This window comes from Octopus bimaculoides, chromosome 14 (assembly GCF_046866305.1).
Source record: "Octopus bimaculoides isolate indiv1 chromosome 14, ASM4686630v1, whole genome shotgun sequence".
In the NCBI taxonomy this organism is placed as follows: domain Eukaryota; kingdom Metazoa; phylum Mollusca; class Cephalopoda; order Octopoda; family Octopodidae; genus Octopus; species Octopus bimaculoides.
In genome coordinates this window covers 45,790,320-45,812,636 of record NC_142941.1, presented here as the reverse complement: position 1 = coordinate 45,812,636, position 22,317 = coordinate 45,790,320, and the positions used below count along the sequence as shown (strand labels likewise).

Sequence of the window (22,317 nt, the reverse complement as noted above, 5' to 3'; positions counted from 1 at the left end):
TAAAAATGAAAATGCCACTTTTTTAAAACATTTTTTGGGTGTTTTAATTAATTTACATCTTTCGTTTTTTTAAAAAAAAATCCGAAACATGTAAATTAATTAAAACACCCAAAAAATGTTTTAAAAAAGTGGCATTTTCATTTTAATTCATCTTCAATATATATATATATATATATATATATATATATATATAATTTTATGAATGTATATGTGTGTGTGCATCTATAGTAATTAACATGAAATTTTGTCTGTCTGTCCATCTGGGACCCCTGTATCTCAGTCTACATTTGCTCTACCTAGACATATATCTTTTTGGAATCAGGATGACCCCAAGATTGGAAATCTGCCCTTCATCTGATTCTTCAACATCCAGTATTGGGATCAGGTCTGGATGAGGATCTGTTGTATGCTAACAGTTGAAAATTCAAATTTTAAAAGAACTCCAAAAATTTCTGAACTTACAAGTTTTTCATTTAACCCTTACATTACCAACCTGGCTGAAACTGGCTCTGGCTCTGTAATACAAATGTCTTGTTTTCATAAGTTTTGATTTAAAATCTTCGACCAAACCTTTGTCACAATTTATGTTCCTAACACTAGCTAATGATGACTAAGTTATTTTCTCAAAATAAATATGGTAACGAAAGGGTTAAACTGAATTTAAAGTAATACTATATTGGTAAGGTAATACCATATTGGTAGGATACCAATAAATGTTTTATTATCATAGCTCTCTTTAGTTTTAGACCACAGGCCCAATTAGCCCTCTGCAAGAGCTATCTTAAAAGCCCAACAGAGTGTAGCTAGTATACACACACACACCCCAACATAGGCTACTAGTTAGTGACTTCAGAATTAGGGCTAGAGGGACTCAAAAATATAAACCACATTGGAAAAGAAGAATATGGAAGCTCAAAGACCCGGAAAACCAACAAAAATTTAGAGACATTCTACTGGAGGCCTCTGATGATAGAGAGGAGAAGGAGGAGTGTACAAAAGCAGTGTACTTCAATAGAAAGATGGTAACAAATGGGTAGGACCTCCAAGAGAAATTTTGCAAGGCAGAATAAGAGCCCTTTGGGGCCTTGGACTGTAGGTAGATACCCTTGGTGTTATCATATGTCTATATAAATAGGCCTACAATAATTAATAATAAATACTAATAAAAAGAAATAAGTGTGGTGCAATAAGTATAATGTAGAGGTACATGGCCTAGTGGTTAGAGCAGCTGACTCGCAGTTGAGGAATCATGGGTTTCAATCTCAGACTGGGTGATGAATGTGTTTATGGGCAAAACACCTAAGCTTCATGCAGCTCTGACAGAAGGTTATAGCCAAATTCTGCTGACTCTTTCACAACTTTTCTCCCACTCTTTCTTCACCTACGATGAACTAGTGTCCCATCCAGGTGGGGAACCTATACACCAATGAAACTGGGAAACCGATCTTTATGAGCCAGGCATGGCTCAAGAAGGAACAAACAACAACAATAAGTATAATGATGCTTGTGTAAGTCGGGCTGGGAATAGTAGATAGCGTTTATTTTCAAGGTGGTGTGTGGATGTTGCATGTTTGAAGATAATATTTTTTCATTCAAGTATTCTTGATTCAAATGTTGCTATTGGTTGTGGGAATTGCTGCTGCTGCTGTCGATTAAGTTATTTATCTAATATTTAGATTTTCTTTGCACAAGTATTTTCTCTCTTGGGGTTCTACTTCTAATTTTGTTCATGGGTTCTGTTTTTATTGGGGGTGTGGTTTGAGTATATATTGGTAACTATATCCGCAAACATCTGCCAAGTCAATCTGTTGTCTGAAGAAGTGCGTGTGAGTGTACACGTGCATGGGTGTATGTAAGAGATCAGTTGACAAATAATAGACATAATTAATTGCTACCAAGTGTGCTTTGTACAGATGCACATTATCAAATAATAGGCACGCTAGTGGTGAATGTAGATGACTTAGTCTTGGAATGCTGGAAACTAAAATTATAATGTTCTCTGTTAAGGTCTGAGAGAAGGGTTTTCTCAGCTTTTCTGTTTTTTGATTTCAGTCACTGAATAGGTGGCCATACTGGGGTACTGCCTTGAAAATTTTTAGTTTACCATACTGACCCCAGAACTTATTTTAGTTTGTATTTATTTTTCTTATTTTATTGATCTTTATTTGTCAGATAGCTAAGGTATAAAGGGACACACCATAAATACAAATATGGGCATGCACACACACACACACACACAGAGTCATACGTGTGTGTGTGTATTCATGTCTGTATTTATGGTGTCCTTTGATGTCGTCAAATAAATAGAGATCGATAAATATGTAGTATAACAGCTAAAATCTTTGAAGGCAGTACCCCAGCATAGACACAGGTCTGATGAATGAAACCCCTCTCCCCACATACACACACAGAAGCATGTATATGAATGCTATTATTATGGCTAGAAAGGTTTTGGATGTAACAGAAGATGAGATTAATATCATAATTTTAGCTAGGACAACTCTGATTTCTTTCCAAGGGAAACACTGGCATTGGTTGTCTAGAAATAATGAGTTTGATCTGGCTAAGGCATCCTCGAATTCTGATGAGGTTATGTACTGTCTAAGTTTGCATATACTCTCCAAACTGAAGGAGAGCTTCCCTTAAGTGGGAAATGAGCTGTCCTCAAATGGAAACAGAGGAGTGGAGCTCCTGAAGTGTCTCCTGCATGATGTTCTCAGGAAGATGTTGAAAAGCACTGGAGAAAGGAGACATTCTTGTTGAACATCCACTGTTGTCCTGAAGAATTGTTTGATGTTGTTGCTCTGCAAAACTGCACGATTTGTCATCAATCTGACCTCTGTCACAACTTCATCGATTTCAAAATACATCTTTGACCTTACTAGAAAGTGATGAAGAATTACGATTTACGTAATCCAAGTACTGCATGAAAACTCAAATAGTGCAGTTCTCTTGAGCTTCGTCTATATTAGTATTAAAATTTCGATCATTGTTTTGGAGTTACCTCCCTTGCTTGTTGTCAAGATTTTCAGCCTCATTCGTTGGAGATTTTGTCTATTGATTGTTTGGATAGCCTCTGTTGATCGAAGTTTTCGAATTAACTTATCTTACTTATATGAAACATTAATATTATTTCCATTTAATATGTAGAACGCTTTCAAGTTATTTTCTCTCAGCCATATTGCTGCTATTCATCATAAGAGGTTAAATACCGTAAAGACGCAAATGTAAAGACTGTGCTTGTGTATGAATGAATGGTTGTCTGTGTATGTATGAATGTTTACGAGATAGTATCATTTATAAGGAAAAGTTGGCAAGCTGGCAGAATCGGTTTTTTTTTTCGCCTTATTATATTCTGCTTTCAAATTCCGCCGAGCCAGTTTTGCCTTTCATCCATCCAGGGTCGATAGTATCAACTAGCCCCACCCTCTAAACTGCTGGCCTTGTGCCTAAATCACCATATCATACTCTCTCTCTCTCTCTCTCTATATATATATATATATATATATATATATAATAACAGTTTGAATTGGTTCCATATGATTTGAAGTTTCGTAAACGCGTAGGAGACGTCCATCCCATCAGATGCCGCTCTTAAGTTTGACAATTGTGTAAACTATACTTTGTCGAAGTCTAATAAAATCGAATACCACCCGTTACTTTAAAGACGAGATCAATTCCAATCTGTTCATACTAAGAATTTCCATCGGCTGATCTTTTTTGAGTTATCCCCCTTACTGCTGTTTTAGTATTTTATAGTTTTAACGAGTTTTTTTGTTTATTTATCATTTGAATGAGCTCAGTTGATAGAAGTTTTTCAGCTCGTTATATTTACCTTTAAAAGACATTAACGTATTTGTATATAGTATATAGAATGCTCTCCTGATATATTTTCTCAGACAGATTGCTGAAGTCAATATAATCGACTATATTTCTTCCATAAGATGCATGCCCTTAAGTCACTACCAGAAATCAATAATTTTTATTTCTAGTTTTATTCTTTCCATATTTACTTATGTGTATCAAACTCTCGTCACGTTCCTGTCACCTGTCAATTATTGACACGACGAAAACATAACTAAATTTAATTACCTTTTGGCATCGATCTTACTGTATAATGACGTTTTTCTTGCGTCAAAAAAAAAAAAAGTTTAATCCCAACATTAAACTCTGACCCTAACGGATATTAAGTCCCCTATTTTATATCATAACAACAATTCAAAGTCCAGTAATTATACAATATTTTAAATAATTTTTTTGGTGGTGTTTAAGATCCGCCGAAAAAATAAAAATAGAATACACGCAAACAAGGATTTGTTGGTGTGTTGTGTGTCCTCGGCACCCATCAAAGAACGGAAAAGAGGTTGTAGTGTTCGAAGCTGGATGTTTCCAGTTAAAAAACATCTTGTCCCAGGGAAAAAGACAGTAGAGAGAGAGAGAGAGGGGGGGAGAAGGAAAGAAAGAGGGTTAGCGAGAGAGAAATTAAGAAGACGACAAAGAGAGGAAAGCGAAAAGAATAAGGAAAATGTAAAGGGATGGAGAGGAAGAAAGAGGGAAAGGCAGATATGATTAATAAAGTTTAACCAAACTGCAACACCTTTTCTTTCGCATTCCTTTCTACTAAGTAATATCAATTAACAATAATCTTAGCCGTCGTCGTAACGACTCCTCCGCCCCTTCCTTATTTACTATAATTCTAGTTTTAGTTTAGACCAGACGAATCTAGCCTGATCTGTCCCGTGCCAAGCTACTACCTCATCCTTAGTAGCAACACAAATCACAAAAAAAACGGAAGTCTCAGCCCAGCCGCCGCTACCTGAGTTCAAATAATTAAAAAAAAAAAAAACATCACCCCCCACCACCGTCTTTCAATCGAAGCCGTTGTCACCGTCGTAGCCATAAGAAAGAACATCCACTGCAACCAAAACAAAAAAAACTTCCTCTCCACCGTCACCCTCGTAAAACTTGAACTTCGGCTGTGTACCGAGCCGCCGCAACCCAAACAACCCAGCGGCCGCCTCAGGAGCCAAGTGCAACAAACAAGATGCAGCAACACAGCCGAGCCGTAGCTCCCAATCCAGTGAGTGGAACCCAGCCGCCGCTCAATTGCTGCTGCTACCACGACCCGTGTAACTACTATCACTACCACTCCTATCAATTCTAACTGCCGCCATTACAGACCGAGCAAAGAGACGTCGCCATTGCTATATATGTGTACATTTCATATGTCAAGTTTTTAACCCGTTTCCCCTTTTATTTTCTCCTGAATTTTGTTTTTTTTTGTGTGAAAATTCAAATACAACTATCTTTATAGGGATTCTAATATTTATTTATATGTAAATATATATATATTTGTATATATTTCTTCCATTGTCGGACATCTACAAGAAAACAAGAGATCACCAGTATCCAAGTTTTGTGGATAAAAAATCAAAATATTCCTTTCAGAATTACTAACTGATTTTAGTAAAAGAAAAGACAAACTAACTATTTGATTGACAATCTAACAGACTGATCGTATGAATTATTTAATTCCATAAATTTGGAAGAAGGCTTCGATGTAAGGAAAAAATATATCCAAGAAGGCTCCCTTCCTACAAAGGAAAAAAAGAAAGATCCAACGAATCTTCTTATAGAAGTGAAAATTATTAAAACCCTTTGAAAAAAAAAAAAAGAAAATCGGTTTAAGATTAGTTATCAACAACCATAGGGCTCGTGAACAGTTTCTGTCGTGGAAAGAACAGTCAATTAGATACATCTGTCTCTGACAAGAACAGCTTTTCTAGAGACACTCCGAAGAAGCAGAGCCCAGATTCGAACTCCCAACACCATCAGCGAAGAGTCGAAGAGGGTCATCACCGTCACCAGCAACACCGTAACTACAATCGCTGCGGTTACTCGTACTATTACGAGACCAACTGTCGCCACCACCAGCAACAACAACACCACCACCGCTATCGCCATCATCTACAGCAGCAGCTTCGCCTTCATCTACTCCGTCAACATCATCATCATCACCACCAATATAAGAAGCAATACGACGGCGGGGTGGCGGTGGAGGACGAAACGATGACGGGTACGGACTGTGAAGACGGTCTGATGGTACCCAATAACGGGAATTTCACCTGTGGCGTTGTAGAAGGTAAGGCCTTCCGTCCTTTTATATTAATACTCGTTTTGTCAATGACATACCTACATTTACCAACCCCCTTTTTGTATTTTTCAATAACGTCTTTATGGCGATCTTACATGTTTTTTCTTTCACGCTGGTGCTCCAGCTTGACCACAGCCACTTGGCTGAAACCCATAAATAAATAAATAAATATGCAGGTGATTTACAATTCTGAAATTTATTTTTCCCCCAGAAAATAAAAATTTTAAAAATATTTTTGCCATCACTCCCGGGACTTCTGTGCTCTTTTTTTTTTCTTTCTTTTCTCATGAGGTATGGGACTTCGAAGGACATATTTCCAAACTACCAGAACATCTACTTTTATCATCATCATACATGACATCGAGACACAAGTGTGCTGTCCCCGCGACACATTGTTTCCTCATTGCTTTCAGAAAAAAAAATGGATATTTTTTAAATGGAATTTTCCACAAATACTTAAAAAATTATATATATATATATATATATATATATATAGGTTATGAAGGGTAATGGAGTCAACCAGACCCTAAAGATACAGGTACTACCGAGTAAGTGCTGTACATCGACTAGTTTTGCCCCAGATGTGGTTGTAACATGAATAGGGAATATAACATGGGTCGTGTATTAGCGTGTGTATATATAAAAAAAAGGATGAGATCAAGAGACCAATGGGATAATTAAGACATTCTACACTATATATATATATATATATATATATATATATATATATATATATATATATGCATACGCCAACGGAAGAGCTTTTGCGCAATCATTCGACCTGTCAAATTTACCCCTTAGATTACGCCCTGTCGTTTTATCGTCTTCGAATAAAGAACGAACACGTTGGGCAATGTAATCCATTATATATACAATAAGACTGGATGGTCACGGCTGGAAAGTCTTTGATAATAAGATTATAGGTCTACTACTCGATCAAGCTTGATCTGAGGGGTGAAACAGCTACAAGTATTATTTCAAATCCTGAAAGAGGACGGTTTACATGTGAATAAATTTTTCTGTTAGGACTGGATGGTGGAATTGTTCCGTTAAAATAGCTATGTTTTGTTATGTCCCTTTACATTTTGAGTTCAAATCTTACCAGAATAGATAAGGGTACGAAATGTGTACTGGATTGAAATAGTCAACTTTTTTCTTCCTCTCTATGAAATTTGAAGAATATATATATATATATATATATATATATATATATTATATACACTTATATGAAATCATCATTATCGTTTAGCCTCAGGCTCAACCTGATGGAGCAGAACTCTAATCAAAAATCATTCCAGGCGTGACCCTTGCGCCGATTTAGGGATATGTATGTAGGATTACATTATTTAACGTATTTTTTCATTACATAAGATGATAGGGAGTGATCTGAGAAAGATTTGGCTGGAAGCTCGTACCGTTATCATTGTTGTTTTAATCCCTGGTGAGTTGCGATCGAGTAGACTACGATTAAAAGCATTTCCTGTCTTTTTCCTGTGGGGAGGAAATCCAATCCCACATTACCCAATGTAGTTTTTCGAAGACGGTACGGTGTAACTTGAGAACATTTTGCTGCTATTTCTAGCAGTTTGAGCAACCATGTAGAGGCTTTCTCGTTAGAGTTGCAGACAATATGCTTTGTGCTGTTCAGTTATGTCCCTTTATTTTCTGAGTTTAAACCATTCTTTGGTTAACAATGTCTTCCACTTATCCTCATTTTCCATAAAATAACACCGTGGCCGATTAAATTGAATTCGGTGGGGAAAAAAAAATGTGATTTTGGTAGAAAGCACAATAATCTTTCTTTTTCTTCAGTGCCAGTCAAATAAGCGATTGTAATCTCTACCGAAATATGTGGCATTGTGTCATTATATAAAACTGAATGTTAGTTAACCGACATGGTAATTTTGAAAGGCGAAGTTCACATCGGCGGAATTTAAACTCAACGATCTGATTTCAAGTTCCGTCAAGGTCAACTTAGTCTTTTAATTCTTTCCGGGTTCGTTGAAACAGAAGTATCAGTCAAGTCCCGAGATCGATGTAAATTTGAGGCCTTAATGTCCCTCTAATAAATCGATTTTTACATCTTTAATTTTTTTTTTCTTTACGTTCTGCGATCAAATCCCGTGACTACGTTCCTTCCAGGTTCGATAAAATACGGTACCTTCCAGGCGCTATAGACAAATTTAATCGACTCTCTCTCTTTCTCTCACCCGAAATTTCTGGTTTTGTGCCAATGTTAGCAGTTATGTGATTTATAATTTTTTATGTGTTTTATCACGAAAATTGATAAAACGTTAAATTCCAAGATGAATATTAAAACGTAATTAAAACTTACAGTATATGATTAATATAAACGGTAAAAATGTTAAATATAAATTATCAACACTCGTACGCACGCACACCCACACACACACATACATACACACATACATACATACATTGGCAAGTGTATATATGTAGATTACGCAATAATATAGGCTTGGCGGCTAGTCAACTTTTCCTTTAAAGAGTGCAGAAAATAATTCCTTGTACTGATTATTTTATCCACATAAACAGCTTCAAAATATCCAAATATTGAATAATTCTGCTCAAATTAGTTTTGCTTTGCGTAGCAGAAAGGGTTATTATTATTATTATTGCCCTTCGTCCTTTCGGAGTTGATGAAATAATATGTACCAGTCACGTACTGGGGTCATGTAATCGATAGCCCCTCCCCTCCCCAAATTTCAGGCGTTGTGCTTATAGTAGAAAGGATTAGTAGTACTATTGCATCGAGCTGGCTGGATTGTTAGCAGAATCAACTAACCTCCCCCCCACCTTGTTTCTTGGCTCAGGTGAGGTGTCTCGGAACATTCACATCGTGAATGTTCCGAGGCCTCTCCCTACCCAACCCCGTTCGCGAGCGCGCATTTTTTTCTTCATATTCGTTCCCAGCAAGTTGTTTTACACCTGTTAGAATATTTTATCTTTTCTTTACCCACCGGGTCAAACGCTTTAGTTTGACCATAGAAAGAGCATTTATTTAAAGGCGGCGGGCTGGCACAATCATTAGCATGCCGGCGGGCTGGCACAATCATTAGCATGCCGGGTAAAATGCTTAACAGTATTTCGCCCGTCTTTACAGTCTGAGGTTGACTTTGCCTTTCTTCCTTTAAGGGTTGTCAATAAAATAAGTACCAGTTGAGGACTGGGGCCTTGTGCCAAAATTTGTAACCATCATTATTATTATTTGAACATTTTGAGTAGAAATCCTGCTGAGGTCGTTAATGAAAAAGCGAACCAGTCAAGCGCTACTATTGATCTAGGCCAGGGGTTTTCAAACTGTGGTCCGCGGACTACAGGGGGTCTGTGGACAGCAAATACTTTATATGGGCAATTTGATTTTATATATGTTTTTTAATCGAAATCTTTTAATTGATAATAAACCTATTTGTTAAATACTGTTAAATAAATAAATGTAAAAATAGATGTTATTTTAAGCAAATATTTATGTATAAATTTCATAAGCGTTTATAAGGTAAAGCCTGAAATATTAAGGGGTCCGCAAGTCAAAAAGTTTGAAAACCCCTGAGCTAGGCGACTCATCCATCTCCTTTTGGCCTGGTACTATAGAGAGAGAAGTAAATTGTTTGAAAAATTCTATGCAGTTCTTTGGTTACGTCTCTATTTGTTCTCAATTTAAAATCTGCCCATCCCACTAAGACATAAGCTATTGGAATTACTGTTATTTGGATGGTAAGTGTCAAGTACGGTGCTGAACTAAATCACAAAGGCATACGAAATATGAGTGTATACATACATGTGTACATTTACACACATTTTTAATTGCCAGAAATGATAGTGATGCAATAAGCTGAGTGTTATTTTTAAACTTTTGCCAATTGAAAATTTAAAAAATTATATACATTCTTATGTATGTGTATGTGTCTCTCTCTCTCTCTCTCTCTCTCTCTCTCCATATATATATATATATATGGGAGAATATACAAATAATAACAACAGACGAGGACAGGTGGTGTAAATAACAAAAGTATATATTAGTATGACGCTCGGGAATACGGAAAGTCTTTGACGTTTCGAGCTACGCTCTTCAACAGAAAGAATACGGAGACAAGGAGAAAAACACGGAGAAAAAAAATTGAATAGTGTTCAGTCAACGGTCAATCATAATAATGCCTTTTTCATTCCTTTTGGAGGTGTCGGGTTGTGGGTTGGGGCGTTGGTCAAGAAAAAACTTCAGGGCACGCAGCCCCTCGTCGTGGGGGATCACTGTATAGAGGCTCTGGATGTCTAGAGTGAAGAGAAGCTTAGAAGGGCCGGGAGGGAAAGAGAAAGAGTTGAATAGACGAAGCGCGTGGTGAGTGTCATGAATGTGGGAAGGGAGAGAAGCCACTAGGGGGGGGCGAGGACACGGTCTAGGTATATATATATATAAACACACACACACACACATCCACATGCATACACGTGTGTATATATTTGTTTGTTTGTATATATATATATGTGTGTGTGGTGACTGCCACTTATTTACAGATGTAGGCCATCTTTTCAGTCAATAAATGCTGTCATGAAATCTCATGTAGAGCAAGTCAGGTTTTGGACAAATAGATTACAATCTGTGTCTGGGATTGAAGTCAAGTCCTGTTCAGGAAGGAACTCATGTCTGTGTCGTGGAAAATCCATGGTTATATGTATATGTGGGGTTGGTTGCACTGCTTAGTCTTTTTAAGCCAATCCAAAATATTGTGCTGTACTGTCAGGCAGTTGCAGTAACTGAGTGATACATATGTGTATATGTACAGAGTGCGGTGAATATATTGTTGTCTAAATTATGCAGAAACGAAAATAACACTGACATCTCATCTTAACAGATATGTTTGCCAAAATTACATAAAAATATCTTGAAATATTAAAGAGTAAATTTATTCAATAAAATTGTCATTGGCTTCAACCACGGCCTCTAGACAACTTCAGAATCCCCTGCAACTCTTCTGGATGGTCTCCTTGTTTAAGTTGGTGAATGCTGTGATAATCTTTGCCTTCAGTTCATCTTTGGTGTTAGAAGGAATTTTGTTGGTCTCTTGCTCAGCTGTGCCCCACACATTTTTTTGCTATGTGTACATGCAAAATTACAGTTCAAATCCAATTGAAATGACCTTTTTCTACTCTGTAATTCGTGTTTGTGATGAGCGTATTTAAAAACCTGATCTTCGATATAAATTTAAAAGAAGTTTTCCCAGAAACCCTGTCCTTTACCTGTTGTTTCTAGCATGTCTGAGGTGACATTTGTGTCCTCCCATTTTTTTTTTCTAAATTTCATCTGATTTCTATGTTTTCTATACAGGTTAGAATTTTTCCCCAAAAACATGTTCTCAATATTTTAATTTTCTCCTTCCCCACCCCAATTCCTTCATATTTTTACTTTTTTTTCTCAGTAATCCATGGAGAAAAAAAAAACAGAGTATGAATCTTTGCGAATTTTCTTCTTCCTTTTTTCTTAAGGAAGTACTAAAATCTCCATCCCAGAAATACACCCATCACCTCACTATTTTCAAAAAGCTACAAACTCCCAATGTTTCACTTTTAGCTGTTTGGAAAACGGAGAAGTTTCTTCAGAAATATTGTCGTTTACCTGTTGTTTCTAGCATGTCAGGTTTTCTGGTGGTGGTCTGATATTTTTTATGTCTGCTATTTCAGTACAATTCTGTAAATGCATGAAACATCAGATGAAAGTGAAACATTGGGAAGCTTTAGCTTATTGAAAGCAGGTAGGTGATGGGTGGGCGAAGGGCCATTGAGTGTTTCTTCGAGAAAAGAATAAACTTTAAAAAATATATATATTACGTGTAGGAGTGGCTGTGTGGTAAGTAGCTTGCTTACCAACCACATGGTTCCGGGTTCAGTCCCACTGCGTGGCACCTTGGGCAAGTGTCTTCTACTATAGCCTTGGGCCGACCAAAGTCTTGTGAGTGGACTTGGTAGACGTATATATGTATATATATATATATATCATCATCATCATCATCATCATCATCGTTTAACGTCTGCTTTCCATGCTAGCATGGGTTGGACGATTTGACTGAGGACTGGTGAAACCGGATGGCAACACCAGGCTTCAATCTAATTTGGCAGAGTTTCTACAGCTGGATGCCCTTCCTAACGCCAACCACTCAGAGAGTGTAGTGGGTGCTTTTACATGTCACCCGCACGAAAACGGCCACGCTCGAAATGGTGTCTTTTTTGTGCCACCCGCACAAGAGCCAGTCCAGGGGCACTGGCAACGATCTCGCTCGAAAACCCTATATATATATATATATATATATATATATATGTGTGTGTGTGTATTTGTGTGTCTGTGTTTGTCCCCCCAGCGTCGCTTGACAACCGATGTTGGTGTGTTTACGTCCCCGTAACTTAGCGGTTCGACAAAAGAGATCGATATGATAAGTACTAGGCTTACAAAGAATAAGTCCTGGGGTCGATTTGCTCGACTAAAGGCGGTGCTCCAGCATGGCCGCAGTCAAATGACTGAAACAAGTAAAAGAGAGTGAAGAGTATTACGCAGATTTGCAATCTCTATTTTTCTATGTGGATAAAAAAGAATTCGTAAAAATGTCACAAATTAAGAAATTGCAGTGGGGACGGGGAAATTAAAATTGTGAAAATGTAATTTCTGGGCAAAATTGTATTAACCCCATTTTATACAATGAAACAATACATAGTTTGTGATCCCTCTTAAGAGCAGAAAACACTTTCATGCAAACCCATGCAAATTATACCGGTCATCCTTCACTTTTAAACAAACAATAACTTCCATTATGCGAGTAATCCACTTCACTATATATCAACCGTGCTGATTCTGCCCATAAGCAAGAAATGAATAATACAATGTGGCTGTGGAGCATAACATCTGGGCAATGCTGGGATGCATTGCTAGTAAATGATATAATGGACTCTCCCATTCAAAAAGACATAGGAGCATTCAGCTTTTAATGAATGACCTGCACAAATGATTTGTTTCTAGTGATCAAATGTTCATGCTGCACATTAGTTCATTCATTCCATCAAATTGACATTGTCTGCTGAACAGGTGCACTGTGTGCCATGTGTTGAAGTGATCACTTGTGTGTGAATAGGTATGTGTATAGATATGCCCTGTAAGTATGTGTGGATACATAATACATACATGCGTGTACACACATACATACATACTTATGTATACACATATAAAATGTATATATAGGTATGTGTTACCCTTAAAACCAGGAACTTTACAGCACCCCCACGTATATATATGTATATACACGAGGGGTCTCTAGAAGGCTATCTGTTGTTTGCTGAAAACCAAATCTGTGGATGGAGCAAGGTTCCAGCTAGGTAGAAGGTGATATGTTGGTGGAATGATACAGTACAGCTGTAAAAAAAACTTAAAAGACAAACATGGAATATTTGGAAGAAGTGGGGGATAATGAGTAATATCAGCGAGCTAAAAGAGAGAAACTACATATCAGATATACTTTGGAAGTGGAAAGGAAGAAGTTTGTCTTGTTCTGTGGTGAGAGGATTAGAAGCATGAGATGAGGTTTGCAAAACAGTGTATTGGTATGAACCAGGATGTCATTGAAGGAAAGTGTGTACATGATGATAGCTGTGCACCGGCCCTCACTGACATTGAGAATAAAAAAGCATGGAAATGCTGCTAGAAGAGGTTGCTGAATATGAAGAATGCTTGGGGAAGAGAGAGAGACTACTGTAAGAAAAACAAAACCAGCTATTGAGGTGACGGCATTATGGTTGAAAGCATGGATGAAGGCAGGTAAAACATCTGGGCTATGATGGATAGTTGTGTGGATGCTGAAAATATCCAATGAAGTAGGACATGTACTAGTCACTCATACAATCATTTAGATCAGGGGTTTTCAAACTTTTTGACTTGCGGACCCCTTTATATTTCGGGCTTTACCTTAGGGACCCCCTTATAAACGCTTATGAAATTTATACATAACTATTTGCTTAAAATAACATATATTTTTACATTTATTTATTTAACAGTATTTAACAAATAGGTTTATTGTCAATTATACACACAGGATTTTCTTAATACGTACTCAGTGAGAAGGATGTGCTTGCTTGGCTCTGCATGGACCCCCTGTCTTGGCTTTCTATGGACCCCTTGTCTTGTCCTTGCAGACCCCCTGTGGTTCGCGGACCACAGTTTGAAAACCCCTGATTTAGATAATACTAGGTATCATCCCCAATGACTGATACAGCAGCATTGTCATAATCTGCTTCAAGGGTAAAGGAGGTGTTATTGAAAGGAATAATGACTGAGACCTCGAATTGATGACCAGGTCATGAAAGCAACAAAAAGAGTTACAGCGCAACTGACTTGGAAGACGGTTAACTTAGATGAGGTACAGGTACAGTTCTGGTTTGTACCTGGCTGGAGAGATATTCTTAGCTAAGAACAAGCCACTTTATTTTACATTTATTGGCATAGTACCATGCTCTATGGCCTGGTAGTTGCTAAGAAACTAGGTGTAGATAATTAGCTCAAGCCAATATGTGTATTTGTGCTTAAACAATATACTTGATATACACACACACACACATAGTTAATAAACATTAAGTATTTCTACTTAAATTTTATTGCTTCACTTTCTCAATTTAAAGAACAAACTCAAAACAAAATGTATTTTCTAATTGTCAATTACCCCAAAACACTGAAGTTACATATTGACCTGATTCTGGAGTGAGCCTTCAATTGTTTTGATCTGATATCAGCCATTAAGTGTGGTGAAGAAGGTCATGTATTTTGATAGTTGGATTTTTAATTGCAATAGCCTGGCTTTGAAGGTTTGTTTACCACACTCAGGTTGCTTTGAGGATGGTCAGTGATTGCTGGATGTGTAATGTTAGTGTGCTTGAACTGCAAAGCACAAATGAGTTGCAAGAGAAAAACTGACTGTGAGAAAAACCAGATGTTGTATGCAGAGAGAAGGCTTAGTACAGCTGTATGGTAGATATGCAAGTTGACAATTGGGTAAAGAAGTGTTATGCAACCCAAATGAAGGAACCTGCTGTAGAAGACCAAGTAAGATAGAGTAAAACTTGGTGAAGGCTTATCTCAGGAGACAGAATCTCACAAAGAAGATGACAAAGGTTCACAAGTGGGAAGATGCTGTGTTGGAAAAAGACCTGTCTGACCCATGCAAGCTTAGGAGGAAAAATACCCCAAGAACATGTAAAATAATGATATATTTGTGTGCAGATGTTAAATGATGATGATTATGATATGAGAGGGGGAGAGAGACGAGACGAGATGGCTTAAAGTATTGTGATTGTCTGTTTTGTGATCATGGGTTCAAATCTCATGTTTTCTTGTCTTTCTGCAACACTTCAGACTACATTGCTTGAGTTTTACTTAACTGCTGGAAATAAGTATGAGACAACTCAAGAAAGTCTAGTCCTAACCAGAAACCCTCTTCCAGTTTTATGTGTGGTGGCTTATCTGTGCAACAGTACATCCTATTTGAAGCTTACCATATATAGGGCACCCATTCATTATTGATAAATAATCTTGTAGTGAAACCTCTCTCTCTCTCTCGGGCATTCAATTTCATAAATGATAACGAAGCTGCTAACATCTAGCCTTCACCTTGGACCTTTCTGTCCATCATCCTGATTGATTCTTATTTTTGCGCGGCAATTGTCCCCATGTTCTGCTTGCTAAGAGGGCATTACGTCCAATCTTGGCTTTGTGATAAAGTCACGTGATAGAGAGTTTTTCTGGGTTTCCGGTTAGCTCTTTTTCGCCACCCACGTACAGAACACAGCCAATTCCAGCGCCGACGTCTTCACCACCAATGCACTGGCTACCATTGTCGTCGCCAGCAACACCAACAAGAGTGGTTTTATCTCGACACTGTTGAGTGGATTGTTTCCACTCACGAATAATAGTCAGAACTAACCAGCCAGAATATACTATACCAGGTAACACAGGTCGCAGCATTCGACGCTCAACACACATAGTGTGATACTACAGCTCTGCTCCTTGGCCACAACTTCCTGCGTATGAACATTCTATCTCCTTGTGTAACTCTAATACGAACTGGTTTTCTCTATTCTCAGTGTTTAAGACTTTTTACTGTCTATGTTACAGACACTCTTTCTATGTTCTGTGTTTCCTCTCACTCACACGCACACTTGTACTCTCACATATTGTACACACACACTATTGCTTATACGACTGTCCGTCACTTCACATTGTTGTATACCTTCTCTTGTACACGAAGGCCTGACTTATCTACTGTGTTAATTATATATGTCGCATGCACGCGCACACCGACACAAACAGTTTCACTTTGTTAATAAACTTACTCTCATTATATATCTAACGGTTGAGTTTGTCCTAAGTTCTTTTACTGGCACTATGGCTCGTATCTCTCACGAAGAGCCAACTATCTTATATGTATCTTATTTTGTGTTTGACCGTGCGACATGGTAAAAAGGAGCCTTTATCGTCTACGTCGCCATCTCCTTTGGTTCGCACGGTCGAAGTATTACAAACTTCCCTGGCTAAGAAGAGATGTGCATATTCATTTTGGAGTCTATTAACAATGTCTAAACCCTAAAAAGCTGAGCTGGCTTCATTTTGAAAGTAGCTTAATTTACTAATATACTGTCAAAACAGTGCCCCGGCCTGGCCACAGTAATGATTGAAACAGATAAAAGGAAAAATAAATACTAATGAACTGCTCTGTTTTTGGAGGGGAAGAACCAAGACAAATACATTCCTCATAATTTTAATCAGCTCTTGAATTAAAACTGATAGTCTCAACCTAATCTGACTTCTAGAACCGCATCTAAAATTCAAAATTACGCAGTTCAAAATTGGAATATTATTGAAAAGAGTAATCATTAATTAATGTTATTGTTTGTTTGAATTAAAAAAAAAAAATTCTTCTCCCCACATGTAATCACGGCCATGTGAGTTCGAGTCCACACTTTTCTCTGCAAAATAGGGATAGTTTATCCTGTTCAGGCTATATTATTAGCATTATTCTGCGATTGAGAATTTAAAATCACTTCCTTAACTTTCTAAAAGACATCTCAACGCTTCTAAAAAAGCAAACTTTGTTTATTTACGTTTGTCGTAATTTGAATTTCACAAAATAAATTTAACCTTTCTACATTTAATCCGGTCGTATCTGATCTAAACACACTAACGATGTCATGCTAAAAATATACAAACACCATTGCTACAAGATAATGCGTGATTAATTTAAAACAATGGGAATAAATAAGCATTACATTTGACAGAGGAGTCTGAATGCTGAAGGGTTAAAGATTGCTTTCTGTTCTATATTCATTCTATAAAGTAAAGTTCATAAGGAACATGGATATATATGTGTGTTTATAAGGAACCTGGATATATGTGTATGTGTGTGTACATACATATTCCTTCTGTCTTACATATATACATATAATATATGCATAGACACAGATATCTACGTTTCTGGATTGTGTAATCGATACGAGAGTGCTTGTTTTTTGTGTGTATATATTTTCGTTTCTCATGTTTTTCTGCCTCAGGTCTTTCAATATTACACCAGCCTACATCTGGTCTTGACCGGTTACAACCAGAAAACCTGCTTACATCTCCAAAAAATGTTTTTATTTCTATTCCCCCCCCCTTTTGTTGTTGTTTAAAGCCCTCAGCAATAACGTACACATGCACACATACATGCACATCTACACACACACATGCACGAGCATGTAAATTCTTGTTTCTTAAACCCTACTTTTTTTTTCTTTAGTTTTATTTTTATTCTATTTCAGTCTTTCCCGCTTTACCTCCCCTCATTCATCCTTTCCTTTTTCTTTTCCTATTTTCCCCCCCTTTCTCTCTTTCTCTTTTTGATTTATATCTTTTCTCTTTATCTTTCATTCTGAGATAAAGCTGTTCTTTTCATCTCTCTCTCTCTCTTTCTCTCTCCTCCCGTCTCACATACACACACACACAGATTTGTACATATACACAAAACCTATTTTGCATAGTCTTCTTCATCTCCCTTCTCCCCGTTGTCTGCTCACATAAATTTGCCGAAATACCTCCCAATACAAACCTACTGACTTCCTTCTCACCATCTCCCTCGTACACCCTCTCTCACACTAACCCCGTGTCTTTCACCTCCAAGGTACATACTTATTACTATAGCTTAACCAACTATGCCAGCCTTACTAGCACAGATATGATGAATGATTAATGTGAAGAATGTGTGCGCGCGTGCTGGTTGTCATACTTTCCATAGCATTTCACTTATGTTTTATATATAAATACACACCATTAATAGGGACCAAATAGTAAAAAGATTTAATAGTGTACTTATTTGTTTAAATTATTATCTTTCGTGTTTTTGTATCAAAATAATTAAATATAATTGATTTACTTTGAGGATGTTGGAGTTTTTTTAGGTGAGGTATAACATGAATTTTAGGTCATAGAGTAGATAATTTCGGGACAGTTACAGCTTGGTAGTGTATCTGGTATTTATATTGGTGTGACGCTAATGTTTATTGTCAGCATAAGTGTCTAATGTATATCATTTCCTTGTTTCTGTCCTTGCACTGTTGGCATGTTGGGACACTGTCTTGGTGGGCTTAGGTGAATAAATTGATCCCAGTACTTATATTTTTTAAGTCTGATTTTTTATTCTGTGGGGGTGGGTGGGGTGGCATGTAAACAAACCAACACCGATTGTCAGGTGGTAGTGACGAGGGAGGACAAACGCAAACACACAAACATACGTGCGCACTCACGAACGTAGGATCTTTCTGATTTGACGGGCAACACTTTTCATTTATGTTTTATGTAGTGTTTTTGGTACCGAAACACTTTCAAACTTTGTGTTATAGATCAGATAAAAAATTTTGTATTCGAAGTTATTTCATGTAAAAAATTGTTAAGAAGGCTAAGAGAAAAAGTTGTTTTATATGACACATTCTACCAGTATCCCAAGTTTGAAAGTGTTTCGTTAAGAAAACAAGTGGTGCCCGTCAAATCAGAAAGATCCCGAACGTATATATTTTTATGTGATGGATTTTCATGTCGAAGACGACGTATGAGCGTTCAGCTTTTTGAACGACCTGCACAAATGATTTGTTTCTGGTGATCAAGTGTATGTGCCACACATTAGCTCACTCTCACTCTATCAAATCGATGTTGTCTGAACGAGTACAGTGTGTGCCATGCATCAGATATCAAAGTGGTCATAGAGCTATGTGAGATGAAGTGTTTTGCTCAAGAACACAACACACCACCAGGTCTAGGAATAGATCACTGGATCGTGAATGCAAAATCCTAACCACTAGGCCGTAAATATAATATATGATGTCTACGGTATACATGTATATATATATTGGGTCATCCCATAAGTAAAGCGGTTTTTTCAATTGCATGAACAAAAAGTTGGAGGGAGAAGGGATAAACTACCTGCATTAACTGGATGCCCTTCCTAACGTCAACCACTACAAGAGTGTAGTGGGTGCCTTATATGTGCCACTTGCATGGGTGCCAGTTACGCAGCGCTGGCATTAGCCACGACTACCATCTCACTTGGTTTGACAGGTCTTCTCAAGCACAGTATTTCGCCAGAAGTCTTGGTCACTTGTCACTACCTCTGTGAGGTCCAACGTTCAGAAGGTGCTTTTTATGTGCCACCGGCACAGGCATGATGTATACAGTGGGTTTCCACTCGGTTTCTGTCTGCCAAATTTACTCACAAAGCATTGGTTAACCTAGCTAGTGCTATTGTAGAAGGCACTTATCCAAGTTGCCGTGTATACACAGACACACACACATATTTGTATACTTATGATGGGCTTCTTTCAGTTTCTACCTACCATATCTGCTCACAAAGCTTTAGTTAACCTGAAGCTATAATAGAAGACACTTTTCCATATATTCCATCGTTAATATACATACTGTTTGTAGTATTGCTGAACCTACATTTTCTTTCAACTCTCACTATATATGATATATTTATGTAAACACCGACTGAATCAGCCATCTAATCAATGTCTTCTTTTTTTGTTTTTCAGGTTTCTATGGCAGACCATGGACAACAGATCAACGAAGAATTTTATTCAAATGGTAAATTATAATTGTTTTCATAAACATCTGTGAACTATGTAAAGAAAATGTTTCTTATTGGTTTATTGATGTATTCTATTGTACAGTGCCATTGGCTGTATGGATAAGGTAGTGGGTGGTCTTTTGCTGCTGCTGCTACAGCTTGTACACTAATGCCATAGTGTAATACATGTCTAAGAACAATATATAAGACTCATATACATACTTTAGTAAATTGTAAAAATGGCTGCAACAATTACATGATAATTTTTCTGTTCATCTTTATCTCTTTCGAGATAATTTTTTTCAATATTTAGGTCTATTACGCTTTTATCTTTCATTGGTTTCAGTCAGTTCACTGTGGCGACAATGGGGCACTGCCCTTAATTTTTTGATAGATCTTATCAACCTTAGTTATTTATTTCATTCTTGTACTTATTTTATCAATATTTTATTTGTTGAACTGCTATGTTACAGAATATAAAGAGACTGGCATGGTTCTAGGTTCAGTCCCACTGCATGCCACCATGAGCAAGTGTCTGTGAATGGATTTAGTAGATGGAAACTGAAAGAAGCCCATTGTGTGTGTGTGTGTGTGTTTTTGTGTCTTTGTTACCCAGCCAGCCCTTCCTTACTGCCTGGCAACTGGTGTTGGTGTGTTTACATCCCTATAACTTAGTGGTTAAGCAAAAGAGACCATTGGATAAGTACCAGGCTTAAAAGAAATAACTACTGGAGTTAATTCATTCAACTGAAATTCTTAGAAGGCAGTGCTCCAGCATGGCTGCAGTCTAATGACTGAAACAAGTAAAAGATCCTAAACAGTTGTTTCATTGATCTCAGTGTTTTATCTGCCAACAGCATTCTATTTCTCAGCACAGTTCACATGCTCTCTCTCTTGCTTTGTGTGTGTGTGTGTGAGAGAGAGATATAGGTGAATTGGTGGAGTCATAAGAACGAAGGATAAAATGCCTTAGAGTATTTGTTCATTAAGTTCAGCTTTGCCTTTTCTTCCTTAAGGTTCAACCAGTAAAGTACCATATCTTTTTTTTTTTTTTTTAAAGGCCTTTATTTGTTTCTCTATCTGTATTATTTTTGTTATTTACTTCAGGATGAGCAAAATGGGACTCAACACATACCTGTATGCCCCGAAAGATGATTGTAAGCACAGAGCCATGTGGCGTGATTTATATTCTGTGGAAGAAGCTGGTAACTATCTTTATCTCTTTCTCTTTGTTGTTTATTGCATGTAAAAAAAGAAAGTCTTGTCCTTTTGTTCTTTTAGGGGCATGAGACATTTTGATCCTGCCTATTTGGTATCACTGATTCGATGCTGACTTATTTGACATCAGACATTTTCATGTTTCTTTTGTTCACTTCCATCCTTTCTCTCTTTCTTTATTTATGTCAGTCATCTTCTATTAATAAATTGTAATGTTTGTGTGTGTGTGTGTGTGTGTGTGTTTGTTTCCAGTGCCAAAATGTACTGTCACCAAACAGGTTCAGTATCCAGTCAACCATACCAAATTACCAGCATCCAAACAGCTATGCCCAATTGCTCCATTTTGTTTAGTTTGATGTGAAATGACCAAATGGTTATGATATCTGACTGGTAACTTGGTGATTTCGAGTTCAAATTTCCTACAGCTACAGATGTTGTCCTACGGTTCTTCTAGGGAAGATGTTTCATTTTTACATTGTTCCATTTCATTTGAGAGAGTAGATGGTCATCTTGGTAAAATAATGGATGACAACCCATAAAGTTAGTGTTTTATATCCTGTCACTGCTAACATATTTAATTGTAGGTCAAGATGTGTAACAGTTCTCAATAGTCCAATTCACCCAGTTCAGAGATGGTGAACTTTGTTTACTCCAGCATATTGAAATTTTAATTTTAGTAATCTTGTCATTGGATTATCACTAACATGTGTTATAGTTTTAGCTTGTATGTAAGAAATAAGCTTTTTATATGATATTGCAGGTGTTTCAGGCAGAAAGGCCTATCATCAGAAGTAAACAGTCAAGAAA

At 37.2% G+C, this 22,317-nt stretch overlaps 1 protein-coding gene across 3 annotated transcripts in view; it reads left to right on the top strand.

Annotated features, from left to right (window-relative positions):
• The first annotated feature begins 5,172 nt into the window (after positions 1 to 5,172).
• The window catches only part of LOC106884279 (protein O-GlcNAcase), a 46,498-nt gene continuing 29,353 nt past the window's right edge, over positions 5,173 to 22,317 (top strand). For 2 of the 3 annotated variants that reach the window (XR_016244333.1, XM_014935571.3), the window contains exons 1-3: positions 5,173 to 6,142; positions 20,258 to 20,309; positions 21,400 to 21,497. Coding sequence is in view for 2 of the 3 variants with exons in the window: in XM_014935571.3 (XP_014791057.1) it covers positions 6,070 to 6,142; positions 20,258 to 20,309; positions 21,400 to 21,497 (223 nt within the window). In the remaining variant the exon portion in view is untranslated. Of the gene's footprint in view, positions 6,143 to 15,986; positions 16,148 to 20,257; positions 20,310 to 21,399; positions 21,498 to 22,317 lie in introns of those variants that run through there. The other variant, XM_089362784.1, reaches the window with a different exon arrangement.